Source organism: Rhinichthys klamathensis, unplaced genomic scaffold (genome assembly GCF_029890125.1).
Source record: "Rhinichthys klamathensis goyatoka isolate OS25496 unplaced genomic scaffold, OSU_Roscu_1.1 h1tg000521l_1, whole genome shotgun sequence".
NCBI classification, from domain to species: domain Eukaryota; kingdom Metazoa; phylum Chordata; class Actinopteri; order Cypriniformes; family Leuciscidae; genus Rhinichthys; species Rhinichthys klamathensis.
The window spans coordinates 536,667-556,138 of record NW_026607000.1 but is presented as its reverse complement, the minus strand read 5'-3'; the positions used below and the strand labels follow the sequence as shown (position 1 = coordinate 556,138).

General features: G+C 39.5%; 2 protein-coding genes across 2 annotated transcripts in view; one reads left to right on the top strand and one right to left on the bottom strand.

Annotated features, from left to right (window-relative positions):
- The window catches only part of spo11 (SPO11 initiator of meiotic double stranded breaks), a 39,793-nt gene extending 22,550 nt beyond the window's left edge, over positions 1-17,243 (bottom strand). The window contains exon 1 of the mRNA XM_056238368.1: positions 17,034-17,243. The gene's annotated coding sequence lies outside the window, so the exon portion shown is untranslated. The remainder of the gene's footprint in view (positions 1-17,033) is intronic.
- The window catches only part of bmp7b (bone morphogenetic protein 7b), a 74,249-nt gene continuing 62,737 nt past the window's right edge, over positions 7,961-19,472 (top strand). The window contains exon 1 of the mRNA XM_056238367.1: positions 7,961-8,712. Coding sequence (XP_056094342.1) covers positions 8,313-8,712 — 400 coding nt within the window. The 5' untranslated portion in view covers positions 7,961-8,312. The remainder of the gene's footprint in view (positions 8,713-19,472) is intronic.

The window sequence follows — 19,472 nt, the reverse complement described above, 5'->3', positions numbered from 1 at the left end:
TACGAATTACATGCAATTCCCATGAGATTGTGTTGGGAGTAACAAAGACAATTAATTGGCTGATTGATTAATTACTCTTACATTTATTAATTTGGCAAATGCTTTCAAAAACCATCATCAACGAGGAACATATCGTAAGCTTTGAGCGGTCATATAAGGAGTCAGCAATGTTTAATATGCAAAACAAAGTTAGAATGTAGGCCAGAAAGGCATAAAAGTGCAGGAACAAGAACAAGTATACAAATCGTTTTGCAAAAACTGTCAAAACTAAAGATCAGAGATCTAATGCAATAACATACAAACACATGAGCGGAAACAAGAATCTTCCCAAGCTTTTCAACAGCTGCCTGAGTGGCCATCTTGCACAAATATGTAAAACACACGGCAGAAATGCAGTGCTACATTTGTTGCATGTGAGAAAGGGCAGAGATCTGAAGCCGCGTTTTCTTTTTTCTTGCTTCCCCTTTTCACAGCTGCGTCTCATATGTTCGCGCGGCCTCTCGCAGTGTCAACTTTGCTATTGCTCAGTCCCACCTGGCCTCCAGTGTTTTAACAGCCTGCCGTGATGCCGGGTACTCACACACAGGGCGTCCAGAAACTCTAGACAGGACATAACGGGTGGAGGAACGCGCTTCGCCCTACTGGACCCTCCTCAGATCTTCAGTGCTTCATTTGAGGGTCCGTTTACCCTGAAAGAGTTTTTACTGTATGCTTCACAGGGCCGCCCCACTGTTTGCCATCCCGCTGCCTTCAAAAGGCCGCCCCCCGCCTTGAACCAGACAACATGCGAAATAAATATTACTCTGACCCATGTCTCCAACTCTTGGTGCCAGAGTCAAACAGAGCGAGCGAAAGGGAAAAAAACGAGAGAAGCTTTAGAAGGCCTTTGAGGTGGGAGAGCGTCAGTGTGTGTCAGTTAATTCAGGCTGGAATTAGAATCTTTTGAGTCTCTTTCATTTTCAATTGTAATCTTTTGATTTCAGCGTCGTTCTCCAAACTGCAAGAGCTAAAATGATTATGACGTAGGCAGACAGATTCATGTGAAAGTAACGGATAGAGTTTTGAAATAAATAGCATTTTTGAAAGAAATTACTACTTCAGTAACGACGTTTACAATGTCACTAAAGATTCCCATTTCAAATAAATGCCGTTCTTTTTTAACTTTGTATTCTTCAAAGAATCCTGCAAAAACATATTGTATTATGTAAAATGTATTTAGCGGCAAAACCTTTTTAAACTTGGATAACAACAAGCAAATGTTTCTTAAGCAGCAAATCAGCAAAGAATGATTTTTTTTGAAGGACCATGTGACACTGAAGACTGTATTTAAAAAAAACTGTTATTTTAAATTGCAATACTGTTTTAATGTATTTTTAACAAATAAAAGCAGCCTTGGTGAGCATATACTTCTTTCAAAAACATTAGCAAATCTTACCGACCTCAAACTTTTGAACGTAAGTGTAGATTTGACTGCAAAGACTGTGGGGGGAAAAAAGAGTCCTTCTTTCTTCACTCGATTACTCAGATTTACATCACTCAACAGTTTGAGCTTGTTTAGACTGAGAAGAACTGTGACCTTTTTTTATCTTGATTTTAAGACATGTTGCAATGTGAGTCCTCCATAGTGTGTAAACAACCAGGGAAGCTTCATTATTTTTGCTTCTAAGCCTGTATTGTCAGGAAAATGCTGTAACAACATGGCAATCACGTTTGCATTCCTGTGCCCAGCTATATTAAACAGAATGTCTAAGGTATGAAAATATTGTCATCATTTAATCACCCCCATATTTCCAGCTGTCTAAGCATCTGTTTTCAATACAAGGAAAGTGGATGTTAACAACATATAGGCCTGAAGCCCTACGAAAGCATTTATGACTGAAATCATTTAATTATAATAATGCCCTTTGTCGTATCTCTTATCTCATTTGTGGCCATTTTTCAAACTTGTCATGTCGCATTTGGTCAAGTGACAAGCAAGATCTAATACCTTTTTAACCAAGTGCCAATACTTTTTTGCGTCTGACCTCGACGGACTGGGGTGCATTTCCCAAAAGCATCGTTAGCCAAATATAGTCGCAAGTTCCGTCGTTATCAGCATAGGTCAACGAGTCTGTGTTTCCCGAAACCATCGTTCTAACAAACATCCGCAAACAGCATCGCAAAGTTGTGTGGTCTGAACACCAGCTCTCGACCTGTGGTCAGAAGCAGTTTCTTGTTAGCATGACATGTGGACTTAATAAATCCTTATCTTTAGCATAATAGGCAAGCTGACGTTCAGTACAATCTGTATCTTTTATTTAGAATACATACACAAATGTCATTTATGTCTATATGCCTATGATTGAATATGGAAATAAAGCAAAATAACTAAATTTGAAATAGGCCTAGACCTCAGATGCTATGTCCATTTTTTTTTATAGCAAAACATCTAGAATTAATTTGATCTCAAACATATTAATTAAAATTCGTTATAACTCCATCATGTGCATTACATCATTAACCAACGTGGTTGAAATACCAATTTGCGACAATACGGTTTCGGGAAACAGTCGAGATTGATTTCTTCAATGATGCATATGGTAGTAAAGCAGCGAGTTGCCTCAAACGCACCCTTGATCAATAGAAATGAGATGTCAAAGAAGGCGGAGCCAAAGAACCACACCTACCTATTACACACTCGCCACAGACCAATGGTTGAAAGGTTTTTACCAGCCGAAGCAAACTTTTCCAGAAAGTTCACTTTGGCGAGCGGTTTTGAACTCCTGAAACCAACTCCAAATTAACATTTTGTCATGGTTTTGTTCAAAATCACATCACAAGAGTTTGTTCTTCGATTTAGCTTGATGTATATCGGGGCCTTTATAGTATAAAAAGTTGAAAATATTGCTATATTTCTCACACACATCAACTTTTGTTTAAAAAGACATTGATCCATCAACTTGGCTCGTATGCGATTGCTATGTGTGTTAACTGTGTTCATCTTAAGAAAGAAAGTCATAGGCCTATATATCGACATGAGGGAGTAAACAATGTGAGAATTTTCACTTTTGGGTGTGTTATCCCTTTAAGCATTATTCAGAACATGAGGGACAGTGCCCTTTTTAACATGAGCATAAACACTTGTGCATTGTTTTCATCTTTCCTCATCTCCTTTGGGTAAATGGCTGGCTTTTGTGTACATTCCCTGCTAATAAAAGTCTGTTTTCAAGAGGGTGAGTGAGGGTGAGAGAGAGAGAGTCTGTGCTTGAAAGAGAGAGATATCAGGGTGCTGTTCTGCTTAACTTCCCCCGGTCAAAAGCTCCTCAGTGTGGCTGTCCAGGCCGGCAAATCAGTCTGTGCCGGCTGTTTACTGTGCCGATCACAAGGGCCACCGGAGCTGGAACAAAGGGGGGTCTGTTCCTATTGTCCTTCCCCAGAATGACAGCTCTCTGTTGGGCCGAGAGGGGGACCGGGGGGCCCTGGCTCCCACATACAGGGATGGAGGACAGTTTTAACTGAAACCATGTCCCTTCCTTTTAAGTCCCCAATCAGACGCTGCCTCAATGTAAACACCTGCAGCCATTCACTGATTCCATCTAATGGAACCGGAAAGCGCTGTTGACATGGTTCAGGCTACTTCTAATAGGTATTTAACACTGATCGAGGTACAAACGGATATTGAGCGCAAGAAAACACAATGCAGATGGACTAACCACATTTATTTTCATTACGAATCAAAGGACTGAAAGGATTCCTAAATAAGAAATGAACACAATAAGGGGCGTAAAGCAAAGAGCGACTTCCTCTCCATCCATCTTCCCGAAAGCTAAATCGAAGCAGCTGTTGTTTCACATCTGGGACCGCCCTGTTCCCCTGCCGCTGAATCCACTTTAATGAGTGTACCTGACACCTGTGCTCAAGGCAAAGCTGGTTATGAAAACAACAGGCCTATCTCTTCAACTGTACACTTGTACACATGGCTCTTAACTGGAGAGGTTAATGTGGCCGGGTGACGGAATAAACAGCGCAGGTGAGCTTCAGAAGCATCACATGAAAACAAGTGTTTAAGAGGTGCTGAGCCATAAGGAGGCATGTGGGATTGGCCTCACACAACAGCTGTCCACCATCTGAGTCCATACATCAGTCATTATGAGCATTTATATAAATCACGAAGGAGTTCACTGTAGCAGCACCTTCATTGTTTCTCTTTAACAGCAATGAGATTAAATGGAAACGTTTGCTTAGCCGTCTGTGTCTCATATTTTTCCCTCTTGAGAAAAAGACCCCGATGTCACACGTGTCTCCTCTAGAGTTAGGTTGTGTTCATACTTGGCAGGTTCGGACTCTGGTGCGATTGCTCTGTTAGTGCGGTTCATTTGAATAAGTGTGAACGCTGCCATCTGATCCCTGGTGCGCACCAAACAAGCGGAGCGATCTGAAAAGATGGGTCTCGGTCTACTTCCAAACGAACTCTGGTGCGGTTCGAGGGAAATATCAACGCAACATGGACCAAAGACAAACAAACCAAAAACAGGACACGATGTCACAAGATGCGACCTTAAAAAGGACAGAATGCACAACCTGATTTTTCTTGTCATAGTCGCGATGTTCCCCATCACAGTTCGGTAATCGGTACAGGCGTCGTTTGTGTGTGTGATGGAGGGATTTGACTCCTTTACACAATGTATAGGCTCTTCACGAGTTGTCAGCTCCATAATTTACCATCATATGTAGGCTACACACATTTATCCCAGCACACAGCATTGTTTTTGATGTTAGTCAAGTTCCGTCACAAAATACACATCATAAATGCTGTTTTTTGTTTCGTATCTTTAGGTTGCTGCTAAAAAGGACAGTGTTGAACGCTAAGCGAACCAGGACTAAAATGTGTTATTTTCTTTTTTGGTCCAGAACAAAAGAACCAAGAGAACCGAACTTCAAGTGTGAACACACCCTTAGAAACGATCTCAACAATGTCTCAAATGTGCTCAGATTTGTCAGACAAAGGTGAGCAGCATCTGAATCCCTTACGAAAGGCCCTTCAAAGACCCTTGGTGAAGTGTATGTTTTAGGAAATAAAATAAAAAAGTAATTTGACAATTAACGTGGGTGATGTTTTGAGTCATTATTTGAGTTAATTAGTTAAGGATGTAACCTGGGATTTGTAACCTGTTTAAAACCAACTATATTATTCCATACATACATTAAAGATGTGATGAAACAGAAGTAGCAACAGATGTTTTCTTCCATATGTGACACATCCAAGTGTAATTAATTATCGATAAAGGAAAAAAAAAATGTAGGTGCTGTGCATTGGTTGATGATTTGATGTTTGAGATGCGAGTTTTGCAGGTGAACGCGAGCTTGCAGGCACGGGTTTAAGCTGATTTAAGACCAATTTATACTTCTGCGTCGGGTGCGCGCAGTAGGTACGGCGTAGCATACGCACAGACGCGTACCATACGCCGTACCCTTCGCCGTAACCTGACGCGCACCTCCTCAAAAATGTAACTACACGTCGCGACGACGCGGACCGCAAGATCTGTGATTGGTCGGCTTGGGAGCATCGCGTTTCCTCCTATGTATTTCCGCCGTGTTCTTCTGCACCGCCCGCCATTTTTAAATTCTAAGTACAGCGAAACTGTAAAAAACCCCCCAAAAAAATACCTTTTCCACCTCGATATGCTCCAACTCCAACATGATCTGCTCTCTTTCAGTCGACATTGCTTGTAGTAACCTAAACTCAAAACAGCCGCGAGGAATCTTCTTCTTCTTGCCGCGAGGAATCTAAACACAGTGGAACATTAAAACCCTCCGCCGCCAACTAGCGTTTCGGCGCTGTACTGCAGAGCAACGCAGACCTAAACGAGTGTACGCCGTAGTGTACGGCGTACGCTACGCAGGTAGGCGACGCCGTCATGAGCATTTATACTTCTGCGTTTAGGTCTGCGTTGCTCTGCAGTACAGCGCCGAAACGCTAGTTGGCGGCGGAGGGTTTTAATGTTCCACTGTGTTTAGATTCCTCGCGGCAAGAAGAAGATTCCTTTGCGGCTGTTTTGAGTTTAGGTTACTACAAGCAATGTCGACTGAAAGAGAGCAGATCATGTTGGAGTTGGAACTTATCGAGGTGGAAAAGGTAATTTTTTTTTTTTTTTTTTTACAGTTTCGTTGTACTTAGAATTTAAAAATGGCGGACGGTGCAGAAGAACACGGCGGAAATACATAGGAGGAAACGCGATGCTCCCAAGCCGACCAATCACAGATCTTGCGGTCCGCGTCGTCGCGACGTGTAGTTACATTTTTGAGGAGGTGCGCGTCAGGTTACGGCGAAGGGTACGGCGTATGGTACGCGTCTGTGCGTATGCTACGCCGTACACTACGGCGTACACTCGACGCAGAAGTATAAATTGGCCTTTAGTCCTGAAGTCCTGAACACACGCCACCAGATAGATCTTCAATTTTCACCAGAAGGTCCAGGTATGACATTTTGATTAAACGAGGTTTGATGAGGTAAAAAAATAAATAAATAAATAAAATTATGAAAAAATTATTATTCATAATAAGATCTAACGCGAATATGAAAATAGACCATTTGAACGACCACTTTGCGAAAACATGATTTGGGGAAACTTGCACCAAAAAAAACAAAAAAACAAAACATGAAAACATGAAAAAATTAAAACAGTTTTAAAATTAAACTTTTTGAAATCGAATTAACGCTAAATGTTTTGATATAAAATCACAGACATGGCATCTGAGGACTGTTTCTCATTTATCTCAGTTATTTTATTTCATTTCCAGATCAATCATCGTTCTTACGCAGTAGAGCACATTCGCACATGCGCACTCTTCAAAAAACGACGCTTTAAATCTCTTGACAAACTAAAAGACGTAGGCTAAATTACATTTGTATGCATTCTAAATTAAAGATAGATTGTCCTGAATGCCAGTTTGCTTATTTGGCTCAAGATAAGGATTTATTGAGTCCATATGTCATGTAAACTAGAAACTGCTTCTAACCACAGGTCGAGACGACACAACTTTGAGATGCTGTTTGTGAATGTTTGTTAGAACGATGGTTTCGGGAAACACAGACTCGTTATCTATGCTGATAACGACGGAACTTGCGAACATAGTTGTCTAGCGATGCTTTTAGGAAACACACCCCAGGTCAACGTGTGTTCGTTAATGGATCTCTGAGCTGGTGTGAGTGAGTGGAGGCGGGACTAATTTGCATAATCATAGAAGCGCTTATAAATGTGGCAAGGGTGTCCATGTATAGCCTACATTCAAGCTATTTTAAGGTAAGGTATTTCAAGGAAAAAACGTTTATGTAATTTCTGTGATCAAAGACGAGGGAGAAAATGATTGACAGGGGACTTTAAGAGTTGACGTCATTCAAATTAAAATCTTAATCTCCACAAATCCTGTGTTTTATGAATAAAGGTGTTCCCATCTCTGATCAAACTATCAAAGGCATGTGTATACTTGCAGCTGTGTAATGGGCGTGCAAATTATTCAGTTACAAGGAATTTCAGTCTTTTGAAGGTCATCTTAAAAACGGTTTAAAGGGTTTTTGTGATATGTGAGCTTTATAAATCAGCAAGAAGGGGATTAACAAAACGACTATTTCTATAATGTTCTTCGCCAGTGTTTTGTCGATGCACTGAACAATGCCTACTGATCAACCTAACCAAAAACACTGCGGTTACCTCTTCAAGCAAAAACTTCACATTTAGTTTATATTCGTTCGAAACATGGGTCACCAAACCACCCATAGCTCACAGTCAATGTTTTACCAATGTTCACTCCTTGCGTTAGACTTGTTCTGATTGTAATCTATACCCTAAGGTAAGATCTCCAGCTAATAACAGCATTATAATTCACTCTCCATGACATGTTGCAATATCTTTATGCAGCGAGACGCGCGTCAGGGCAACATGTCGCCGCAGGTGCATTTCGGAAAACGGGCATCCAAGAAGTGCGTAAGCGGCCTCCACGCATCATTAGACAAGCATCTACGGAGATAACCCTGCCGTTATCAGTCGCCTGCGTCCTCACACCTCCCACTCTCCGTTTTGCAAGCGGAGTTTACGCGTCTCCGCTTCGCTCCTCCTCCAGTTTGCCATCTGCACTGAATCCGCATCGCGCTCTGTGCGTCCGCAGGTTGAAGAAACGCAACAGGTTATACGCGCGTTAATGAGTCGTAGAGCGTTCTCGAGAGGGCGAGATGTGGGAACAAAATAACTGATTATACCAGCGATAGCGTTTCACTCATCACCTATTTGGATTGGCTCGTTTATTTGTGTGAAACTCTGCGCGAAAAGTTCATCATGGTTTCATTGCTGGATATAAGCGCTCTTGTTCTGTTGCTCGTGTGGGGATATTGCGTCCTGGCGGACACGGTCTTTACAAACTTTACCCTGGACAACGAGGTGCACTCTAGTTTCATCCACCGGCGCTTGAAGAGCCAGGAGCGCCGGGAGATGCAGCGGGAGATCCTGTCAATCCTCGGGTTGCCGCACCGGCCGCGGCCGCACCTCCACGGCAAGCACAACGCCGCACCGATGTTCATGCTGGATCTGTACAATGCCATGTCCACTGAGGGAGACGAGGAGGGCTTCTCGTACCCATACAAGCCCGTTTTCACCACTCAGGGACCGCCAATCGCGACACTTCAGGACAACAACTTTCTGAACGACGCGGACATGGTCATGAGTTTTGTTAATCTAGGTAAGATTGGCACGCGCGCATTGACAGTCCTGGGATGCCAAATGCCATATTTTAACCTTCTTTAGATTGTCCAAGGAAACTGCACCCACCTGTGATCCCCCCCACTAAAACCGTTTAAAATGCGTGAATACTTGTTTAGGCTACTGTGCAAATTGTGTACAGACTCTTATTGGGTCATAATGTGTAATGATAATAGGCTAATTGATGACTGATGGAGTTTCATCATTTGAGTAAAAAGAAACACTATTGGAATTTGACAAAAAAGTGTCCATTTAATGAACTTTATTAAGGTGCTCTGTAATACTTGATTCTGATTGGTCAAACATTTTTGTTTTTAAACCGGATAGTTCTAGTCTTTGCTTCTGATTGGTCGGCATGGCCTTGCAGCTGTGTTATTTTCCACAATATGGAACAGCTACGACGCGAAACACCTGTTCACCAATCACAGCATTCTGTTGTCGGGGACTATATCTTCTAGCGGATGGAGGCCTCTTCATGAGTTTGCTAACTAAAACAGTCAGGCCACAATGTTTATGTAGTAATCGTTTGATTAAAATCCATAAAACACTTAAAGGCTTTTAATTATCCCATAATGTACTCACCTTCAAGCCACCCTAGGTGTGTATGACTTTATTCTTTCAGTCAAAAACAATTGGTGATATATAAAAAAATATCCTGGCTCTTCCAAACTTTTTTCTTTTTCAAGGTTTCAAGCTTTTTTGCTCTTCCAAGCAAAAATGGTACGGTACCTTAGATTTTAAAGCCCAAAAAAGCCCACCATAAAAGTAATCCATACGGTTCCAGTGGGTTAATAAACAGCTTCTGAAGTGAAGCAATGGGTTTTTGTATGAAAAATATCCATATTTATAACTTTATAAACTATAATCACTGGCTTCCGGTAACGGCCATACGCGAGTCGAGTTCTGGCTGAAAAGTGTTTTAGTCATACATCCCTAGGATTGCTTGAGGGTGAGTAAATGATGGCATCATTTTCATTCTTGTGTGAACTATCCCTTTAAGAACACGCTAAGGACTTATGATGGAAAAAAAAGTGAAAGTGTATTAGGAGAAAATCACATCCAGGGGCCTGTTGCCCCGTTGCACCCTATTATCGAGGCACCACATATTTTGGGGTCAAACCTGATAGTTTCACAAGAAACAATATAAAGCTGCATAACTCTGAAAAATGTTTGTTTAGATGTTTTTGACAAAGAACTTGTCACAAAGTGTGGTTCCAATAGCGCAACTGATTTTGCAAGACAAAGAGCATCTAATGAAATTGCAAAGCTTAAATGTGAAATCAGATTACATCTGATAGTCCGGTCAAACAATAGCACTTTTTAAGTCAAAACGTGCATTAAAACATTTACTCCGATTGATCCTCTGTCTCTTCATGTTTTTGGCATTGACAGGAAAGCCTCGCCACAGAAATCAGATAATAACAGGGCCGAGTGAATAATAACAGGCCAAAGAATGGGGATTTTCCCCCCTGAGAGTCTTAGACATTTTATTTGTTCCTAGGCCAAAATAGCATGCATAGTTCTCTCCTCCATTGTTTGTTTGATTTTATTAGGCCACTTATCTGCGGAAAGTCTTAACCTTGGCCTGATTTCCAAGCCCCTGATGCCGGTGAACGCAAACCTATATTTGCATTGTGTGTTTTGGGCTCTGATAATAAAGCGCTGTCGCATTCCCAAGCGTCTGCTGTCTCAGCGCCAGCTGTGTCCTCCGCTAATATTCAGGTGTTCAGGGTTGGCTGTCTGGGAGCTCAACAGTCTCTTTATCTTCAGTTTTTTTTCCTCTGCAGTAATGATATCAGCTGACAGAGGCACAAGTGTTTTGCTTAGTGCAAAGTACGTCTCATGACTCGTTTGCTCAACAGTGAGGGAGCCTATGGGGCCGCTCACACATATTCTTGCACGCAAAAGCGACAATTGAATAACCCTTACAAAAAAAAAAAAAAATGATCATGGTTTTTGCCAATAACATTTATTGTTGCTACTGTAAAACACGTAATAGTGTTCAGAATATTTTCACTTTGATTAATGTCGGTTTGGTAGCTACAATAGTTCCACTGTTTTATTATAAAAACAATAACTGTAATAATGACTCTTGTATTTTTGGTAACACATGAACAGTCCCAGGTCACCATTCAAGTAGCTTTTAGTCATCCACCTTTACCTCCACGTAAAGTGTAATCTTTGACACCGCCTAACTTGGCTTGGCTGAATGTTTCATAAGAACCTGGCTTGTCTTATCAGCGAGTTTCCTCATTAAAGCGTCATCATCTGCACACTAGCACAACACTGCCATGCAAAGTGTGATTTATTGTCTGATAAGAGCAGTTATGTTGTTAAGGGTGTGATTTGAATCGCTGTTTATTGGCAAAATGGATTGGATATAATAGTTTAGTGGTGATCTGAATTCTTCTTAGTCACCATAAAATCAAAATTCGTATTTTTTTATAGAATATGGCAGTATTTATTATAAATGATTTATCCGTGCACATCATTTTATTTTTTTTATTCATGTGCCCTCGTAATCTTTAATCAAAATAACCTCTTGCAGCGACATCTCATCTCTTCTCTGATGATGTGTTTAGTGAGGGAGTGAGGGCGGGGCAACCTGTCACTCACAGGAGATCCACCAATAGCAAACCACAACCATCCAATCAATTCCACATGGACAAAATCAAGTCCCGCCCTACATTTGTTCTTGTTCCAGAAGCCGTTTCACACTGATATACTTCACAATAGGGAAGAAAAGAATATCGCAACTTCCATTTCGTGCCGACTTTACACTATAAAGCCATCTTACCCTCCTGTTGTTCCAAACCTGTATGACTTTCTTTCTTTGTGGAACACAAAATATATTTTGCATATACAAATACAATATTATAAAGGAAAAAATACAGATTTGGAATGACATGATGATGTGGAAATAAGGACAGAATTCAAATTTTGGGATGGAGTATCCCTTTAAATGCTGATTTAAACAATATAAGAAGAAAAAAAATATATAAAAGAATGCCTGTTTACACTTTTGTAAAAATTGTATAGGGTCGCTAACGACCCAAGGTGTGAACAGTGTAAGTATACTTTTTCTGCACAACACAATAATTTAATCTTTAATGACGGAATAAGTGCAATTCACCCTTATTCCACAAGGTGGCAATGTCTGAAACACAATGATGAATTGACGTTTCACTCATAGTTACCGCAGGCAGAAAACAAAAGAATAGGAAGAATTATCAGCAAAACTTGAGATGACTCCGTGATTTACTGCAGAGCGAGTACTGAACGCAGTCAGATATATGTATCACTTGATGCTGGATCTGGAGAAGAAACTGTCAGACGTTGATTTGGAAGATTTTAAAAACGATAGTTTTGAGAATGTTTTAGATTTCGAATATGAGCCAGATCCTGAATATCCTGGAAAATGAGCTCTGACGAAGACAGTGATGATGGTATTAGACATCTGCTCAAACTGAACCCTTCCAAGCTCCAAAAGTTATCAAAATGTGCTTTATTTTATTCGTCTGTAATTGATGCTCTAATATCAGGAGAGTTTGATATTATCATCACAACAGGTAGAGATCCATCCGTGTTAGATAGAGATCCGGTTCGCCAAAGTCCCGGATATGTTGATTGGCAAAACATTCATGCATTTAAGGGTTAAAAGAAATGATTAATCTGAAAATGACTAGCGTGTGTGTGAATGTGAGTGTATGTCTACAAAGAGGGAGGTGACAGTGTTTCCTATTCTGAAATGTGTAATTATCCAGAGGACTGGTGTATTGTGCCTATTTTGGACAAGCACTGACACAGATGGATTTGACCACAGAGGCTTGCCTCTCTTTCTTTCTGCCCTGCTTTCTCTCTTCCCGAGGAGAGACATCAGCTTTAAATCAAACAACCTGCTGTAGTCGCTCCGTTCAACCAAACCAAACTGCCACAGCACACCTTTTATATTAAATAAGCTACAATGTCAACACAGACTTCACCCTTGGGCATTTTGCAGAAAGAATGTGCAGATATGTATATATTTACTTAATTTTCACGACGGTGGTTACACAGTGCGATATTGCATTAGGCCCGGAGAACTCTGCGTGGACGCCATACGATACAAGGGTTTCGCTTCTTTCGCTGAATCTGCGATCCATAAACCTGACAGTCAATCATAACAAAGATGTTTCACATAAGCACAGCGAACACAAGGAAAACAAAAGAGTTCACAGGAAAACCATTTGCGATCCAATAACATCTAAAGATTTTTTAATGTTTACTGGAATGGGGGTTTCCCCAAATCCGATAAAATTGTGAAATTCCCTATTTTGATTTTATGGGTATTTTTTTTGTTAGAGGTCCTCCCAGTGAAGAAATCATCCCTCTCTGTTGTAGCTTGCAAATTCTTCAATCAGAAACCTTATTCATGCTTTTTATCAAAAGAAAGAAAGAAAGAAAGAAAAACAGAGCACAATTTTACAGGATCTGATTATCTGTGTCATTGTTTTTTGCTAAAACAAATGTCTTCACGATGCATTCTCAGCATGTTCTCTGTGAGAGAAAAGCTGCTTTGTGAGTTCAGTGCCTGAACCTCGTGATTTGATCAGACTTATTGAATCTTTTCGGAGCCGTTTTGAGAAAAGGCGAGCGTATTACAATTATGAACACATGGCATGTTTCAGAAGCAACAGAAGTGTCAGTATCTGTGTCTTTGCTTTCTTAGTACCAAGCCAGTCAGTGACTAGGCAGCAATTTCCAAATCTTTACATAAACGAACGCATATTTAATATTTACAATTCTTTTTCTCTCTCTCTCTCTCTCTCTCTCTCTGAAGAAATTGATTCATCTCAGCTAACAGGAAACACTCAGAACTTTGGCTAATGTTCTGGCAAGGTTCTCTCAAAGTTATGATTTAACGGTTATAGAGTGAATTAGTGCAGTCCACTTTTTCAGCAGCGCTAGTTCCGGAAGTATTTTTGTCCATTCATGTCTCGAATTTCACAATAGTCTTCGTTAATGATAACTTGTACACCTTTAAAGACAGCCCTACTGTGAGCTATGAGGTTGATAATCGATAGTATTTGCTTTTGTTGAAGCCGCTAACCAGCATTATTTCAAGCATTATTTAATTTCATGTTTAACAGCGGAATTTGTAGTGAAAAACTACATTACCCATGATGCTCTAGAAAATTACACCAATCAGAAAGTCCAAACAAGCAAAATCACGGCAAAAGAGCTGTTTAGCTCCGCCCACTCCCACGAAGCACTGAAAATTACATAATCGGGTCGGTCTCTCTAAGTTCTCAAAATACTAAATACTAACATATATTGTTTATATATAATCAACATTTGTAAATTAGTAGTTTTATATTCCTCCATCATTTTTAGTATAAGTATGCTGTTCGCAATGCATCATGGGATTGTAGTTCTTTCCATCACTAAAGCCATCACACAGTCTTGAACCTTCGTATTTTTGTTCGATTTTCAAAAACTTTTGCTTCAAATCAAAGTTAGTAGTGTATTCACCTTGTAGCTGATTGGATTGATTCATGGCTTATAACGCTTTAAAAATCTATTTGAACATTCTTTGAACATTAGCTGGGATACAGTGAAAACATAAGTGAATGGACATTTTAAAAGAGATTTACTCTGTTTAACTGCCTTTAATTGTCTTCTTACATATACATTTCAACTTTTTAGACTACTTCTTCAGATGAAGCAACCTAATTGTTTCTCATAAATGACTGAAAGAAAGTGTACACCTTTTGCCCTCCATCTTGATTATTCGTACTCTTGCCTTCTGAATGAAGCTGGGTGGCATTCGCCCCTTCTAAAATATTATGACAACAGGTGTGGATCTGATTTCACAGATACTCCTCTGAAGCATGGTGGGGAGGTCTGCTGAACGACAGGCTCTAAAGAAGCTTTGTTTGACACGGCCAGACCCTCTTTATACCTACAAATGTTTCATAAGTCTGGGGCACAGTTTACGACATGTGGGTGTCTCGCTGCTCCAAGAGAATGAATCTTTTTTCGTCTGTCGAATATAGTGGGTTTCAATCCAGCGCAGGTGTGACTCACTTAAACTGTTTGTAGTAACACTGGAGGCAAAGGCTTTGCACTTGGCTTTCAGAGTTTTATAGAGCCAGTCATTTCTGAGTTACATGTTTGTGACTTGAGTAATGTTTAAGATCTAGTTTTGTTGCCTTTTGATGATATTCAATATGTCTACCCTTGTGAAAAAGAATTGTGCTTAATATTATAGGACACTTAAGTGTACTTAAAGGGATAGTTTACCCCAAAATAAAAATGTTGTCATCATTTACTCACCCTTATATTGTTCCAAACCTGTTTGAGTTTCTTTCTTCTGCTGAACACAAAAGAAGATATTTTGAAGAATGTTAGTAACCAAACAGTTGATGGACCCCATTGACTTCCATAGTATTTTTTCCATATAATATGTGGAAGTCAATGGGGCCTTGAGCCTGTTTGGTTACTAACATTCTTCAAAATATCTTCTTTGTGTTCAGCAGAAGAAAGAAAGTCATACAAATTTGAATAAATGATGACATAATTTTAATTTTGGGTGCGGATCTTACTATTGAAGTTTTAATCAGACTATTTTAATATTCATCGTCATAATACTGAGTATACCTCCCAGCTCTAGTCAGATATGTTGTGTCATTCGAGTTCCCCTTAAAGGGCCTGCGTCTTTAGTGATAACAGAGATGTTACTATGCGCCGTGTGTAGTGTGTAAGTGGGTGGATCTCTGATTATTTCGGACCCCAGGGCACGGGACATTTCGTCTCTGAGTCACCTTAGTAAAAATCCCAGCTGTGTAAATGGCTTACGGCATGTATGTAAAATGTATATGCAACAGGGCGCACGCAACACTAGTGAACAGTCAACACTGCGAAGGGCGTGTGAACGCTCGAGGGATCTAGAACATGCTTTTCGGTGTGTGTGAAATACAGGCACTCGGATACTACTTAAATAAAAGCACACGATAGCTCAACTCAATGTTGATGCCTAGCAGAATGTTCAGGCTGCTCTTTTCCAAAGACTTTAAGTAGATGGAGACTATCAAGTACCTCAAAGGACAAAACGTTTTTAGAAATCATGGTCTAAACATCTTTGATGATGCATTCTTTACGTCTTTTGCCTTTTGTTTGATTAATAATGATGTAATAAAAATGAATAAATAAGATAGGCCTATATTAAAAGGTATAGTGTCTTCAGTGTCCCTTGTGAAAAACAACTTTTAAAATTCACCTATTACAGAAATAATAGAGAGATATGTACTTAAGGATTGAATGTAATGTTTTCAGACACTTAATTTTTAGCAATTCAATGAAAATGTATGCAATTATATGCAATTAGTTGAACTTAAGAGTGCTTTTTTTTTTAAAAGTAGGACTTAAGAACCTGAATTTGTAATTACATAATTACTTGTATTGTCTATTGAAATAAGATTAAAGTGTAGTGCCAAAATACTGACAAGCATTTATGTTAAATTAAAATATATTTTAATGTCATTTTTATTGAAACTTGTATGCCATGTATTTACTTTTATTCACACATAAAGTTGCAATTTAGTACATTAAAAATATATATAAAAAATATATGAAATGCAAATGTAACGGATGTTTTACTGTGTTAATCAACACATCAAAATAAACGTACTTATTTAAAGCACGACAAAAGACTAGCCTAGTAAAACACAATGATTTAAAATTTACTTTAAAATTTGTTTATTTTTGAAATTATTGCAAAGTGCACTTTTAAAAAGTGTACTTAGGTGTGTTAAGAAACAGTCGTGAAAGTGTACTCTCTTTAAGTGCACTTAAGGGTCCTTTTATTTCAGTAATATTACAGAAAGTACAGTTTTTAAAAAATATATTATTTTAAAGATTTGAAGAAAGTGTACATTTCGTACAATTAAGTGCACTTCTTTTCCACCAAGGTTCACATATCCATGAGCACGGCGGATATCAATGTTGTCTTTAATTGAGTCTGTCAGACCACTTTAGTTCATTCTTTTAAAGCCAAAGTTACATTTTTAGATGAGGTGTCCCAATCCTGGCGCGTCAGGACACACACAGGCATGTCCACAGCCGCAACTGTAATTCTGGCTTGTAATGACCTTTGAAATAACTGAAATCATTTGGTGAAGTGATACTAAGTGAACTACTTGAGTCGTGCGTTTCCCTGAAAATAATTTCACACCTCAGAACGTTCGTCAACCAATCAGATCCAAGCATCCAACAGCCAATTTCAATAATGTATCTTAAGCCAGTCACAATGAGGTTGCCTACCTTTTGAAACATTCCTCAATTCGGAAGTGCGTCTATGTTTTGGAACAGACCAAGAATTTAGCTTTGACCAACAGTGTCTCAAAAGCCAGGTGCATTTCAACGGTTTAGTCAAAATGAACTTCCAGCAGTCTGAGAGTAAGATGGAGAGGGGTGAAATGAGTTTGACCTGACCTGACCCCCGCCGTTAGCTCAACCGCACCCCGACACTTTCCACACATCGGCCTGCCCCGTGCTGAGAGTCCCGCCGGCTTGGGGAAATGGCCCGTCTGCTACCTGCCACGAGAAAGAGACGTCATTACCCCATCAGTTTTTTATGGGTCTGTTTTCCGTCTCTCAATCTCGCTAATGCGTTATTTAGAGCGTTAGTCATCGCTGGCTCTCGTGCACTCCTCTGGCTAGCGTGCAAGTGGAATCTCAGATAGATAGATGGATGGATGAGAGAGAGGAAGGAAGAAAGGCTTAATACCATACTTGTGCGGGGGGTTGCTTGCTTGCTATTAAGCCTCTAATAGATTCCTCTTCTTTTAATAGGTCACATTTACGTCACAGTCTCGGGAAGATTCGTCAAATAAAACATAGCTCCTGGCATCACTTCGAAACATAGCGAATAAAGGTGAATGAATGTGTGTTTTACCATTAATACTTAGCAGATGTTAAGGTGATTAAGAAACTCTGCTGATTCACCGGCACTGATTCACCCTCATGTCACGAAACACCAAAAGGTACAAGTTACTATTTTTTTTTAAATACCATTTTCAAGAAAACGACTCTTTACATGTTGTGTGACTATCATTTAAAGGGTAATATCATATTTTCATTACACCTTGAATACATTTGAGTTATAAGATCTTAAGGTCCCCCTGTGGTGAAAATCAAGCTTTTAATGTTGTTTATATGTCTATGTGGTGTTTTTCATATGCTTTAAGACAAACCATGTGCAAATTCATAAGTCAACACCATTGCTGAGCATTTTCTGCAGTGAACCAAAGTGATCTCAGTGATCTCAGTGATCTCAACAACTCAGTTTGAAATCACTGGTGTTTCTGACATCACAAACCTTGTAACCAATCAGATCAACGTGTGATAGTCAACAAGTGGATCTCTGAGCTGGTGTGAGTGAGTGGAGGCGGGGCTCATTTGCATATCCATGGAACCGCGTATACTAAATGAGGCAAGGGTGTAGAGTTACATTCAAGCTATTTAAAGGCATGACGAAAAAATCTTTCAAGGAAAACTTTTAAATATGTAATTTTGATGATCAAGGATGAATTTTAAGGGATAAAATGATTGACTACAGGGGACTTTAATAAGAATAATAATAATAATGAATATTTTTTAAAAAGTTTAAGTTTTGGGGAGTTGCACCACATGACATTTTACAACCTATGATATGATCAACCCCCTCATGGTTCTGCATGACTTTTAAAAGATTAAGAATCAGCGAAGCAGGTTTGCTGAAATATTATATCACAACAATATAAATAATGCCAAACTACTTGATAAGGTTTTGTTTTCTTCCTTTAAATTAGCTTTTTTTCCTCGATATGATATCAGGACTGTTGTATCTCTCTGACATTTTTAACGTTATTCCTCAGAAATCACATGATCATCACAGAAGATGTGTAGGGCTATTCAAGACATTGTATAAATGAATTGCATGTATTTTTTAGCAGCCTGAACATTCTGCTGACAATCTTTCTTTTTTGAGTGAACTGTCCCTTTAACCTTGTGTTGTGAAAGTTTTGGTGAATGCAGATCTGTGTATTTGTGTGTGTGTGTGTGTATCAGTGAGCCTCTCGTTAGCACACTAACTCTCTGAAGTCTCACTACAACAATGGTTAATACTCATGGAAGTTGCTTTCTGCCTCACACACACATGCACACAGATCTCCGGGGACACTCGGCTGGCTCACGTTTGTAATGTTTTATAGTGACGATTATCAGAAGCCTTGTTGGGGAAGCATGACGTGATGGGCTAATCTGTTAATGTGTCATTAAAAGGCATATTACTCCATGCACATTCACAAGTGGACACATCATACCATTGTTTTGCTGTGTTTTATGTGGCATGCTTACGTCTTGGAAGAATAAACTTGTATTTATCATTTTCCCTGGACTATTAACAATTTCTGTCATGGAAAATATTCAGGGGGGATTCTAGGATTTCAGTACAAAAGGAGCGTTAGTTCTTTAGTGAACATGAGCTGATGTGGCACGGAGTTTAATATTTCACAAGTTTGAATCTCACTTTAATGACAGTTGTTTTTAAATAAACAAATTACAGCATTTGTTTTTGCATTTAGTCTGCAGCCGTCATTATTTACTAAAGAGTTGTTTTAAACCCATTTGACTTTCTTACGTGGGCCACAAAAGGAGATGTGTTGCAGAAAAGCTGCTCTTTTCGCACAGTATTGTTGATTCACACTATTGAGCTTCAAA